Source organism: Carcharodon carcharias, chromosome 34, assembly GCF_017639515.1.
Source record: "Carcharodon carcharias isolate sCarCar2 chromosome 34, sCarCar2.pri, whole genome shotgun sequence".
NCBI lineage: Eukaryota > Metazoa > Chordata > Chondrichthyes > Lamniformes > Lamnidae > Carcharodon > Carcharodon carcharias.
The window spans coordinates 22,421,704-22,435,731 of NC_054500.1; the positions used below are offsets into that span (position 1 = coordinate 22,421,704).

At 40.2% G+C, this 14,028-nt stretch overlaps 1 protein-coding gene across 2 annotated transcripts in view; it reads left to right on the plus strand.

Moving 5' to 3' along the window:
- LOC121272733 (alpha-actinin-1-like) overlaps nt 1-14,028 on the plus strand; it is a 108,325-nt gene that overhangs the window by 71,435 nt on the left and 22,862 nt on the right. For both annotated transcript variants that reach the window (XM_041179512.1, XM_041179511.1), the window contains exons 12-17: nt 5,465-5,615; nt 5,894-6,002; nt 10,300-10,440; nt 10,554-10,736; nt 11,514-11,648; nt 12,663-12,842. In XM_041179512.1, the coding sequence (XP_041035446.1) occupies nt 5,465-5,615; nt 5,894-6,002; nt 10,300-10,440; nt 10,554-10,736; nt 11,514-11,648; nt 12,663-12,842 (899 nt within the window). The remainder of the gene's footprint in view (nt 1-5,464; nt 5,616-5,893; nt 6,003-10,299; nt 10,441-10,553; nt 10,737-11,513; nt 11,649-12,662; nt 12,843-14,028) is intronic.

Genomic DNA, 14,028 nt, shown 5'->3' on the forward strand with positions numbered 1-14,028 from the left:
GATAAATTTGCAGAGCTGATGTGTCCACCAATTTCCCCCTCTTGAACACTTAAAATAATATTTGAAAATTTCCAGCATGTCTAAGCATTGTGCTGTGTGAATGTATCAATCAAAAGATAACTCAAAAATAATGTGACAAAAAATGGAATTGATAGCCTAACTTGTGGATTTGCTGATTGTCTGGCAACCTGCACATTTTTGTTACAGCTAAGATTTCCAAGCATCCTCAATAAAAATTATTTGATAATTGGAGCCTAATTCTTGCTTCCTGTTAGTTGGATTAGCATAAGACCCCATAATCAAACTGTCCTTTACTCAGCATCAGAAAAATCTGTTAAATGCTAATTCCTTTCTGCAGACTTGAGAATCTTGTTGAGATGGGATCATCCTGAATAAATTGAGAAATCTGCATGGTAAATAGGCAGAGAGAGGTAAAGGAATCCAAGGAATATTGACCAGTTAGTGTTCCAAATCACTTCTGGAAGGAAGATATAATACTGACATGCACTGAAGTGGTAACTAGCTTCCAAGTCGCAATTTTTAACTTGTCTGTGAATCACTATTTACAAATTATTTAGAATCATCTTAATGCTTGAGCATGAGATAGCACAACACAAGTTCTTGCAAAATCTACTGCTTGGCAATTGGAGGGCTGGCTTGTGTAAATGTTTTGGGTTAGTTATTGCAAACTGTGGCTGCCATGGCTTAGGTTGACAAACAGAAAAATTCTATAAATGTCTGCTCTGCAATGACTGTTTCAAAGCTTTACATTAACTGCCATCAGAATCCCATTACTTCTTGTGACAACTGTGATTTTAGTAAGATGATAGAATGTGAATACTACAAACATCAGATCAGCTTCACAACTTTGGTGTACTTTTGGATCTTGAGCTTCGTTTTAAACCCTACATCTTATCCACCATCAAAACTACTTCCTTCCTTAGGCCCAGAGGCAGGCAGTCTTACTATTTCAGTTCCTCTGTTACTGAAGCTCTTGTACAACTGTTGTCGCCTCTTGTTCAAACTGCCCTTAATACTGCTTATTGGCTTCCCATCCTCTGTGCACCCTGATGTCAACTTGTCCAAATCCCTGCTGCATTTACCCTGTCTCCGGTCTTCGTCTTCTGCTGGCTCCCTGTCCCCCAGTGCATTAAATTCAAAATCCCTGTACTCAAAACTTTATGCCCGTGCCACACCCAATCTCTACAATCTCCAACTGTACATGACGTAGAGCATTGCTTCCCTCTACCTCCAGCTTATATGCCACTATAGATGATGGTAATTTCAGTTGCCTCAATCCTGCACGTTGGAAACACCTGCTGAAATTTTCAGCCTTTCCATCTCGCTGCTTTTCAAAACAAATCTCTTCAACCAAGCTTTGGGTTATCTCTCCTAATTTCACCTTTCCTGGCTTGGTGTTTAGTTTCTTGATGGATATCTGAAGTGTTCAATGTGCTATGTAAATGCAAGCTGTTAAATAACTGGTAAAGCTGCTACAGTATCTGAAAGGTTATTGGGGGTAGGTGGGAAGTTACAGTTAGATCAACCATGATCTTATTGAATGGCGGAGCAGGCTCAAAGGGTCCAGTGGCCTACTTCTCCTAACTTGTAGGTTTGTAGAGACAGGTTAGGTGGGATCCTTGTTCAGCATTAGCTTTTGGTTGAATTTCATTTTGAGCCATAAGGCAACTACACATGTTCTGCAAAACTGAATGGATTTGGAAGTCCATGGACTGAGTGCGTGCCCTTGATAGCCTTTTTAATTTTTTTGTTTAAAATACACCATGTTGATATTGGCTGAGTAATTTGACACAGCTTGTTGCCAGATGATGAGGGAATTCAATTAACAGATGTCATTAACTTAAAGCTCGTAGATCCTTTTTCAGCTTTTTGAAATATGAATGTAAACTGGGGCTGTTATTGCCTTGCGATTGAGGGAGGAAGAAAATTATTTTAAATATTTCAATTAAATGAACAAAATGCTAGTGCTGGAAATGAAATAAAAAGTATTGAGAATACACAACAGCCTGTTAGTGTCTGAAGAGAAAAGACAAAAAAGGAATTTGGCCATAGACCTTTGGTCAGAACACTTGAAAGATCCATCTCCTGCTTCAGTTGGAACTGTGGGCTCTTCCAGAATTTTCTTTTTTTTGTGTGTGTAATTGAAATTTGTGAAGTTACCCTTGAGTTAAGTTCATTGCTACAATGCTGAATAAGCAATGCTAGTGTGATTGGATATAAAATGATTAAACTTTTCACCTGCAGTATCACTTCGGTCAAAACGTGATGAGTTTAATTTGTATCTTGATTAAATCTTTTCTTGAGCAGGAGCACAAGTGTTTTTCCTGAAATATTTAATTATAGTACTTTGTGAATCTTAGCATGAATCATTTTAACAAGAAAGCGCTAACATTTTGAATCAGTGAATTGGGACCTATGGAAGTGGAAACTGATTTCTCAATGATGTTTCATTTCATTTGAGATCCAATTCCTGCAACAATTTATTTGCTGTTTGCTGCAGTTGTCCAGAATATATATAAAACAGTCCACATTTAAACATTTAATTTGTTTTCACTGCCTAGACAAATCACTTAGCTGGGGAAAAATTAGATGTAAAGCTACAAGCTGAATGGCTTGTATCAATGCTACTGAATTGTTTCCCATTATTTTAGACCATTGCATTGCTCTTTAATGCACGAGTGATGCAGGGTGACTGGATGTGGGAGTTGATTGTTTTCTCTCCTTGTGCTCCTCCTAAAACATGGCAGCTTACATATTTCAGCCACTCTGGTGTTGAACTGAAGCTGGACACTTCCCCATATATGATTTGAGTTAGTTATTTTGTTTACAGTATCGTGCTAATGTGAAAAAAATCATTACCATTATTGTTAGTTGAGTCCTCTATCTGTATTGTCACCAGGTGCATTTAAGTGTTGAATTTATTGGTTTTAATATTTTTTTTATTTTAAATAACTTTCATTAAAATTACACAGTTTGGAAAAATTCACACTTGGATCAGTTCATGCTGTACCAGAGCACCTGTTAATTTATTGCCTCCAATTGTACCACTGGTGACATCCAAAAGGACTAATAATTTATAATTATTTTACAGCTCAATGCTCTATAACTGTAACTTAAGGGTACTATTTATTATTACTTTGGAATCATAGAATGGCTAGACTACAGAAGGAGGGCATTTGGCCTAAAGTATCTATGCTGGCTATCTGAAAGAGCTAGAATGGCAGAGGGGTTGGGGGACAGAGAAGGGAGAAACAATGATAGAAACAAGAGACAGGAAAGTAAGAAGCAAAAGTGGAAAGCAGAAAAAACAAGAGCGAAAAACAAATGTGGTCATAGTGCAAAATAAAGCTAAGATGACCAACAAGGTTAAAAAGACATGTCTAAAGGCATTGTATCTTAATGCGCAGAACATCTGCAATAAGGCAGATGAATTAATGCAAATAAATATAAATGGTTATGATATAGTTGCAATTACCGAGAGGTGGCTGTAGTGTGACCAAGGCTGGGAACTGAAATCCAAGGGTATTCAATATTTAGGAAGGACAGGCAAATAGGGAAAGGAGGTGGAGTCGCACTGTTAGCAAAGGAGAACATCAATGCAATAGTGAGGAAGGACATTGGCTTGGAAAATCATGACCTGGAATCTGTTTGGGTAGAGTTAAGAAATGTTGTGTTGAAAGAGGTGACTGTAGAGATAGTGGATGTATTGTTGATCATCTTTTAAAATTCTATAGATTCTGGCAGATTTGAAGATACCAAATGTAACTCCACTCCACAGAGGAGGAAGAGAGAAAACGGAACTACAAACCTGTTAGTCTGACAACAGTACTAGGGAAAATGCTAGAATCTATTCTAAAGGTTAAGAAATTTCTTCAGTCAGAGGGTGGTGAATCTTTGGTATTTTCCACCTAAGAGGGTTGTGGAGGCTCAGTTAATGAGTATGTTCAAAGCAGGTGTCAATACATTTCTAGATACCAATGACATCTGCTATGAGGAGAAAGTTGGAAGATGGTGTCGCGATCCATGATCTAGTTAAATGCTGGAGCAGGCTTGAGGGACTAAATGGCTCCCTGCTCCTATGTTCCTAGGTTCCTGCTGGTTCTCAACCCTTCCACTAATGGGAACGATTTTGTGCTAGCTCCTCTGTCCAGGTGCCTCATAATTTTGAACACCTCCATCAATCTCCTCTCAAGCTTCTCCTCTTTAAGGAAAACAATCCCATTTTTCCAGTCAATCTTTGTAACTGAAGTCCCCTGTTGTCAGAACCATTCTTGCAAGTCTTTTCTGTGCCCCTTCCAATGCTTCCATATCCTTCCTATAGTGTGGAGCCCAGAATTGAACACTCTACTCTAGTTGAGGCTGAACCATTATTTTAAGAGTCACTGTTAACTTACTTGCTCTGTGCCTCTATTTATAAAGCCAAGGACTCCTTATGTCTTATTAACTGCTTTCTCAATCTCTCCTGCCACTTTTGATGATTTTTGCATCTATAACCCAAGGTCTCTGTGCTCCTGCATCCATTTAAAATCGTATCCTTTTTTGTATTGGCTTTCCTTATTCCTCCTACCAAAACTTCACACATCAAGAAAAGCAGTGGTCCTAATACTGACCCCTGTGGGATCTCACTCTGTACCTTCCTCTAATCTGAAAAACAACTTTTGACCACTACTCTTTCCTGTCACGCAGCCAACTGCGTTTCCATGCTGCCACTGTCACTTATTCCGTGGACTTTAATTTTACTGACTAGCATGCTCTGTGGCACTTTATTAAATGAAGACCGTATATCAATCCTTTTGTTACTTCAACAAAAAGCTTGATCAAGTTGATTAAACATGATTTGCCCTTAACAAACCTGTGCAGGCTTTCCTTAATCCACATTTGTCCAAGTGACTGTTAAGATTGTCCCTAATTATTGTTTTAGAAGATTGTCCAGCATGGAAGTTAAACTAGCCTGTAGTTGCAGGTCTTATCCTTACACCCCTTTTGAACAAGGGTGTAACATTTACAATTCTCCAGTCCTCTGGTGTATCTTAGGACAATTGGAAGATTGGTAGATTCACAATACAAATGGATGTGCAGTGTAGCCATTGTGTTCAAATGCAGGGACCTATTATAGTATTTATAGCACAGACAAGCCATTCTGGCAACTAGCTTCATGTTGGTCCTGCTCCTCCTCCCCACTAATCCCCAAAAGATATTGAAACTTGGGCTTGGGTTGCTACATTTATGTGAGACATCTATACTGGAAGCCTGGATGTCCAGACTTTTTGCCTTTGTGAATTGCATTATGCACCATGGATCCTTTGTGTTGGAGGGGTGGCACCTAAAATTTGGGTTTTTAACTTGCACTTAAAGATAATGAATAGGCAATTAAAAAATGTTATCCCTCGATTCTTGAATTAAAAATCTCAGGTTAAACCTTTTCCCCATTTTGTCCCTTCAGATAAAGAAGCAATGTTGACACAGAAAGACTATGAAACAGCCACACTGGCTGACATCAAAGCCTTGCTGAAGAAACATGAGGCATTTGAGAGTGATCTGGCAGCACACCAAGACAGAGTGGAGCAGATCGCTGCCATCGCACAAGAACTCAAGTACGTACAATAATGTGATTGTTTGCAGCAACCATGTAGCCATTCAATGTTAAAGGACAGTTTTTGTAACTGATGCCATTGAGTTTGGATCTCTCTACAGTCAGATAAATTCACAAACAATTAGCATGCTGTAATAAGTAGGAAACAGGATGGTGAATGCCTTCTTTATTGCTCTTATGTTATCGAGTCAAATTCACTATACTAGTATGAAGAGAAATGTCTCAAGTCTCAGGCTGCTACCAGCATTTATTTACTTTTTTTATCTCTGACTTCAACAGTGATCTGGATTATTATGACTCTCCCAATGTAAATGCCCGCTGCCAGACTATCTGTGACCATTGGGACACCCTGGGCTCTTTGACACAGAACAGGAGGGATGCCCTGGAGGTGAGACCCAAGCCAATGGATTTTATGCCTGTGAATTTGTGCCTCTATATGATCAATATATCAGAACCAAACTTTAGTGCCAGCTGAACCATGCAGTGGTAGCTTCAGATTGATTGGAAAACATTTGCTTGTCAACCAGTTTACCAGCATTGCAATATTCAGCCTTTGGGTTGGACATAGAAAAATTTATATCTTTTTAGCAAATTGTACATGCAAGCACGAGAGATATACTTGTTTTGAGTTCTTTCCATTGCTCTTCACCTTCCCCCTTCCTTAGGCACTGCACTTCAACAGTACAACCTTATCATTCTATAGCCTTGTGTAAATGTGCCTAATATTTTGGTGTGCCTGATCCCGTATTTACTTCAGTCCCATTTATGCAGTTTCAAAAGCAGCAGTAATTTTTATTGCACTTTAACAATAAAATGTCCCAAGGTGCTTTATAAAGCAGTTTGACATTGAATCACATGGGGCAATATCAGGATAGATGGCCTAAGTGCAGTCATAGCTAGGCCTAAAGGAATGTCATTTTAGGGGGAAGAGAGATGGAATGGTTTAGGGAGAAGTTCTAGATGTTAAGGTCTACGTGGCTGAAGGCATGGCCACCGATGAATTAAAATTGGGATGTTCAAGGGGTCAGAAGTACACTGATATGAGGGCTCTGGGGCTGGTGAAAATTCAAGATATGGAGGGGAGAGGGCTTTGAAAACGCTGGGGGTGGGGTGGATAATTTTAAAATTGAGGTATTGCGTAATTGGGAGACAGTGTAGGTTAGTGAGAACAGGGATGATGTGTGAATGGAACTTAGTGCATTCAGGGAATGGTGGAGTTTTACATGACTAGGATTATGGAGGATAGATTGTGGGAAGCCAGCTGGGATTGCGTTGAAATAGTAAAGTCTTGAGGTAACATTTGCATGGATGAGGATTTCGTCAGCAGATGGGCTGAGGTTGGGCAGAGTCGGGCAATATTACGGAGGTGGAAAGTCAGCCTCAATTGCTTGACTACATGGTTGGAAGGTCATCTCTGGCTCAAATATGACATACAGTTCCAAACTGTTTGGTTGAGCCACACTGTATAGCCACAGGGAGAGAGATGGAGTTGGCAACTAGGAAGCAGAGTCCATTAAGGGCTGTTGAAATAATGATAGAAACTCTGACTAACCTATTTCCCCTATCTTGAAACACAGGATCCTCAGAGAACTTGACAGGATGGATACTAAGAAATGCTCCATCTTGTGGAGAGACTAGAACTAGGTGATAGTTAAGAATAAGAAGTCTCCCTTTTAAGATTGAGGAGATTTTATTTGAGTCAAGAATTTTCTTCCCCAGAAAGCAGTGGAGGCTGAGTCATTGAATTTATTCAAGACCAAGTTAGATTTTTAGTGGACGAGGGGGTCAAATGTTGTGGAGGGCGACAAAGTGGAGTTGAGACCACAATCCGATCAGCCATGATCTTACTGAAAGAATGGCAGAGCAGGCTCCAAGGGACCAATTGACCTACTCATCCTAAGTCCTATGTTCCCTGCCTCTGGGATATTGACCAATTGCACACCTGTCCCACTAATCCAACTGAGATTGGGTAACTGAGCAAACCAGGTTCAAGTCTACATCCTTCCCAATTCGACCCTGCGTTATTCAGTAGTTAACAGTTGTTAGGGGTGTTATAGCCAAAGTCAATCTTTTGAGAGTTCAATGAATTTTTGTTTCTTGAGTGGAACTTAGACTTGTCTAGGCATTAGCAGGTTCATGTGCTTTCTGCAGTGCATTAAGCTACCTCAAGTAAGGAAGGTGCCTTCAGACCATGGATAGTTGCGTGGAAATGAAACTACTGAGGTTGTAGGTATATTTATTGTTAGAAATTATAAATCCTAAGTATTTGAAAAAATGGATGTCAGTGGTTAAACTTTACTAGTATAAGACTTGTGCCTTAGAAAAGAGCAGCAGCTACTATGAGTGGCAAAACGCTATGTAGAAAAAACATCAAATAGAATCAAAATAATTGTAAAAGTTGGTTTTAAACTTGATTCATTTAACCTTATTGTTTGGTCTTGTGACAAATGCATTCTATGATTTGGTGGCTTGGTTGTGTTGGTCGTGGCTCAGTTGGTAGCATTCTTGCCTCTTGAGTCAGCTTCCCAGTTCAAGTCCCACTCGCAAGATCAAGGCTGTACTTGAGTGTCAGTGAGGGAGTGCTGCGCTGTTGGAAGTGCCATATTTCAGATGAGATATTTGAACAAGGGCCCCATCTGTCTCCTTGGGTGGATATCAAAGATTCTGTGGAAATGGCACGATTTTGAAGAGCAAGCGAGTGTCCTGGCCGCAAATTTTTCTTTCCCACACTAGTTTGGCATCAGTCAACTCTCTGCTTCCCTGTGATTGGCCATTTGGTCAGAATGCACCAATTGGCTAATCAGGGATTTCAAGCACTCGCTTTGACCATGCTTCCGTGAACGTGGCAGAATGGAGTTTCCTGTTTAGAAGAATTTACTTGGCTAAAAAGAAATTGCCTTTTACTGAATTGTATAGAAATTGTTCTGGGGGGAAATAGGCAACTTTGATTTGAAAATGAAATATTTGCGAAAGAATCGAGGGGTGATTTTTGACGGTCATATGGGTTATTTTCTAGGAGCTAAAGGGGGAAAGCATGAAAGTAGGAAAGACGGTGGGAAAGGGGGGAAGAGTAAGAGACAGTGAGGAAATTTGGGGAAGGAGAGTGTGAAAGTGGGGGAAGAGGGAGAGGTGATGAGGGAATGAGTGGGTAGGATGAATTGAGCTGAAACGAGTCTGTTTGTAATCAGCCCCAGTGAAGGAGGATTTTGGGGTTGGCATTCAGTTATGTTTGAGGAGATGGGGTATAACTTGCTCAAAGAGCTGTGGGTGAGGGGGTATGGAGGCTGAGGCTCTAAGGATGCCTGTAGGTGAGGTGGTGAGTATGGGTGTGTTGGAGACAGTGACTGAACGACTTTACGAACGTGCATGAGACTGAGAAACAGTATGATGTGCTGTTAGAAGGGCAGTACTGAGTTGAGATGTCCAGATGTTCTGAGCCAAAATTCTTCCTCTAAGCACAACACTGCTACAGATTAACTAGCCATTTATTGAATTGTTTTTTTGAGACCTTACTGTGCAGCACATGGCTCCTATCTTTTTTCATAAAAACAGTGACTGCGTTTCAAAATAATGAATTATATCTGACACATCTGATTCACAACCAGGGTACGGCACACTTTTTAAAAACTTCTTTCATGGGATGTGGGTGTTACTGGCTAGGCCAGCATTTTTATTGCCTATTTCTGATTGCCCTTGAGGTGGTGAGCTGTTGCTTTGAACCGCAGCTGTCCGTTTGGTGTAGAAACACCCACAGTGCTGTTAGGGAGGGAATGCCAGGATTTTGCCCCAGTGACAGTAAAGGATTATTCTCTGCCATTACAATAGAACGTGCACTGGTGGTACTCTTGTACAGGCAGTGTGACAGTCTGAATGTCCAGTGGTGTCTTGCACACTGCCACCAGTGTGATGCAGCATTCCATTGATATCACTCATCACATTGAGTAGGTTAGGGGTCAATGTTGAGACAATCAGTCAACCTTGGAAAACTGCAACCCATCCTATGCCATAATTTCAATTAAGCTCTAAGCTTCAGGCATAGAAATGGAAATTTATTGATGGAAGTCGATACTCAATATTCATTTAATGTATATAATGCAGTATAATTTCACTAACTCACCCCAGTTTTAATGATCCTGAGGTGTTCATTGGACAGATTGGAGAGGCTGCGATTGTCCTTTGAGCAGAAAAGGCAATCTCTGACTGTCCCCCTCCTCTTCTCTTCTGTCCAGCACCACCACCGCCCCCCCTTCAAACTGCTGTTATCCCTCCTACCCCCCTGCTCACGTTCCCTCAATCAGCATCACAAACAGATGATCTGGCCATTCGCACATTGCTTTTTGTGGGAGTTTGCTGTCTGCAAGTTGGCTGCTGTGTTTCCTACATTACAACAGTGACTACATTTGAAAAGTACTTCATTGGCAGTAAAGTGCTATGTAAGTACAAGTCTGTCTGTTTTGCAAAATGCACATCTCAAGCTTGAGACTTTTGTGTTCTATCCCTAGGAACAACCAGCTATTGCTAAATCAAGATCAGTCCATTTGTTATCCTTTAATGTTTGTGCTTATAGGTGTAGAGATCTTTTTTAAGGTTTCCAATATTTTAATTTGCCAAGTATTTGGCTGCTTTCTAAACCTTTTAAAAAATAAAAATGCAGTGTTTTTAATAAATTCATGTTTCTTTAACAGAGGACTGAAAAGCTGCAGGAAACAATTGATCAGTTATATCTGGAATATGCGAAAAGAGCTGCACCTTTCAACAACTGGATGGAAGGAGCAATGGAAGACCTGCAAGACATGTTTATTGTCCATACCACAGAGGAGATCCAGGTACTGTGTGTGTTTGTGTGTGTGTGTGTGTGTGTGTGAGATATATAATCACATGGTACTTTTTATATTATTTACAAAAAAATAGGCTGAAGCTACTTTTGTCTTTTCTGAAGGGCCTCATTGCAGCACATGAACAATTTAAAGCAACATTGCCAGATGCTGACAAAGAGCGCGAGGCTATCCTGGGCATCCACAATGAAATGATGAAAATTGCCCAGTCCTATAATATCAAACTGTCTGGTGTAAATCCATACACTTCCATCACTTCGCAGAGTATTAATGATAAATGGGATAAGGTAAGAGTCTGCTAAAGGTTGTCAGTATATAAAATACATTGTACAAAGTGTGATCACTTATGTGCAGTGTCCTACAAATGCTTTTCTTATGAAGATGTTTCAGGGTAGGGATAGTACACGCCTGACCACTGTGTATAAGAAATGCTATTTTCTTGTGCACAGGGCAAATCTTTAGATTGTATGCAAGGCCTAGAAAGGTACCTAATTATGAAGCTAGGATAGTCAATCAAAAATGTTGATGGTTTGAGTGCTGCATGACAGTAATTCAAAGTTACAGTCTGGCTTACTGCTTATTTTGTCACCAGCTGCCTCTGTTCCTGATCTGCTAGATTCTGATTGCAGCTGTGCAGTTGCTATAAAGTTTTTTGCGTGCAAAGTCAATTCTCTCTGAAATGGGATGATAGTCAGAGGACTTGTTAGTGTCAGGGTGGTTTGTGATATTTGGATTAAGCTATCAAACAGGTTACTGGCGCAATAACATTGGAGTTGCTTGAAATAAAGTTGGATAATCCAAGGGCGTTATTGTATTAGCAATGAGCTTTACTGACTGGCCTGATCATTGACTTTCCTGTGTTAAGTTCTGAGAGCATGCCAATTGTTGCGTACCTTGAGTTGTAATGGCATGGAAACATGTTTCCATCTGACAAATGAATCTATTTTAATGCAACAGACCTAGAAAGTGGGGGAAAAAAAATGGAGACCAGAAAAGTAATTTGCATAACATGCTTGAACAAAAATTAGGGTTCTCAAACTTATTCACTGTCCTTGTGTTTACAGGTTCAGCAGTTAGTGCCAGCGCGGGACAAAGCCTTGCAAGCAGAATTTAACAAGCAACAGTCCAACGAGCACCTGCGTGAGCAGTTTGCAAGCAAGGCTAATGTTGTTGGACCCTGGATTCAGACTAAGATGCAGGTTGGTAACTAATCAATAGATTTGTTGCTTCTAATAATTCCAACTGGCAAGTTGGCCATTCACAGTACATAAGGATAGTAGTGTGCCATGTTGTAAAATTCAATAAATCTTGTAAATTTTATTGACCATGTCTAGAAAAATTACCAGGAAAGCTGCTGGATTGCAGTAGGATTTTTTCCTAAGCCAAGAAGGGAACCTGCCAACTATCCGTGGTCTAATCAGCATGGAAATCCATTCCCCACCATAGTTTATTTCTATTTCTAATGTCCTTGAAAATATCCTAACAGGTCATTTCGTTGTCAAGATGAGTGATGCAATGTCACCCACATTTGAGCTCAGAATTAACCCTGTACATCCTTCCTAAAAGCCATGGCATTACTGCAGTTGCAGCAGATGCCAAGCTTAAAAGTATTGCAATGACACTATGCAGTGATTTTACCTTTTAGTTTTTAAAGTTTCTTTGCTCTCCTGGAGGTGCTTTCGTGGTCATATATAGTTCTATGGTAATTGGATATCCTGATCTTGCCCAGTTAGGGCATTTCGAATTAGGGAATCACAGCCAAGTTGAATCCCACCCTCTTCCAACATCCACACATGTATTGTTATGGTCTCTAGTAGTAACAAACGGGGCATATTTTCCCCTCTACAATAGGGGTGATGAACCAATTTTGAGCATCGCTGCTGCTGTATTGTGAAAGAAGAAATAAGATCCATTGTTGCATGACAGAGGCAATTGAGTAGACAGACCACTAATTGGGCATTGATTATAAAGTCCCCAGAAAGATTATTAAGTGTCAAAGTTTATAATAGATCAGTCAAATTAAAATGACCCAACTTCCTACCTAAAAATGTTTAATATTAGCAGTTATTCTGCACAGTTCCAAACAAAACTGCCTAGTTCTCCTGGCTGAAAGGCTTGCATGCAAGGTGACATTGGTTTGGGGAAAACAAGAGATGACTGAGTTGGCAGAAAAGCTATATTGGATACTGATCTATTGTTTTTGTTGCAATTAGGAAATTGGCCGGATTTCTATTGAAATGCATGGCACACTGGAAGACCAGCTAAATCAACTGAAGCAGTATGAGAACAGTATCATCAATTACAAACCCAACATTGAGAAATTGGAGCAGGATCACCAGCTCATCCAGGAGGCTCTCATCTTTGATAACAAGCATACCAACTACACCATGGAGGTACTGATTATGTTTTTGGATTCAGTCTATTTGCCAGATGAATTAGGCTGTTATTTAAAATCCGCAAAATGTCTATTGCTGTAGAACACTGAAGTTTCATTATACCTAGGCTCAGTTGTGCACTTTAACTGTTCCATTTTGCCCCTCTGGAAGAGTTTTGCTGATGAAGATGCATATCTAACAGTAAAGTTGTACTTTGAAAGAACTTAAGCAGGTGTAGGCCATACACCCGCCCCCCCCAGCCTGCTCTGCTGTTAAGATTGTGGCTGATCATCGACCTCGACCCCACTTTCCTGCCCTATCCCCGTACCCCTTGATTCCCTGAGTGCCCAAAAATCTATCAATCTTGGTCCTGAATGTACTCAATGACTGAGCATCCACTGGTCTCTGCTGGAGAACTCCAAAGATTCACAATCCTGAGAGAAATCTCAGACCTGCCATGCTGTAACTGGATTTACCTTTCCAGAGTTAATAACTTTGGGAGGAAGTAAGCGACATAACTTAACTTGATTATCCAGCTTGCTAATGAAGGCAAAGTAATGAAATAATAAATTACAAGAAAATCTACTAAAGTAACTGGCATGCAACCCTGCTTTAATATTTTATATTAATGGTACATTGCAGCAGTATTATACATTAGAGGCATTGTTTGAGTAGCTTTCAACAGCTCTGCTAATAGTCAGAAGCATTCCTCTAACAATTAGCATTCAGCACAGAAGACAATTTGGCCCATTGTGTCTCTGTCAGCTCTCTGTAAGACCTAACCAATTAGTCCTGCTTTCCTGTTCTTTCTCATAACACTGCACATGTTTCCTTTTCACTTGCAAACCAGCAACTTCCACAACCTAGAATAACAAGTGCAGTAGGCATATGGGGGCACCATCTGTAAGTTCTCTGTGCACATCACCCTGACTTGGGAATTGCACATTCCTTCATCGTTGGGCCAAAATCCTAGAACACTCTCCATATTAGTGCTTTGGGTGTACCTACACCAGATGGATTCTAGCAATTCAAGAGGGCATTAGGAATGGGCAATAATTGCTGGCCTTGCCGGCAATGCTTGCATCCCATAAAGAATTTTAAAAATCTCTTCCTTTTTGAAAGTTGCTTCCTGCTTCCGTCGCCCTTCCTTTCAGGCTGTGCATTTTAGATCATAACTCACTGCATAAAACAATAAGTATTCTTC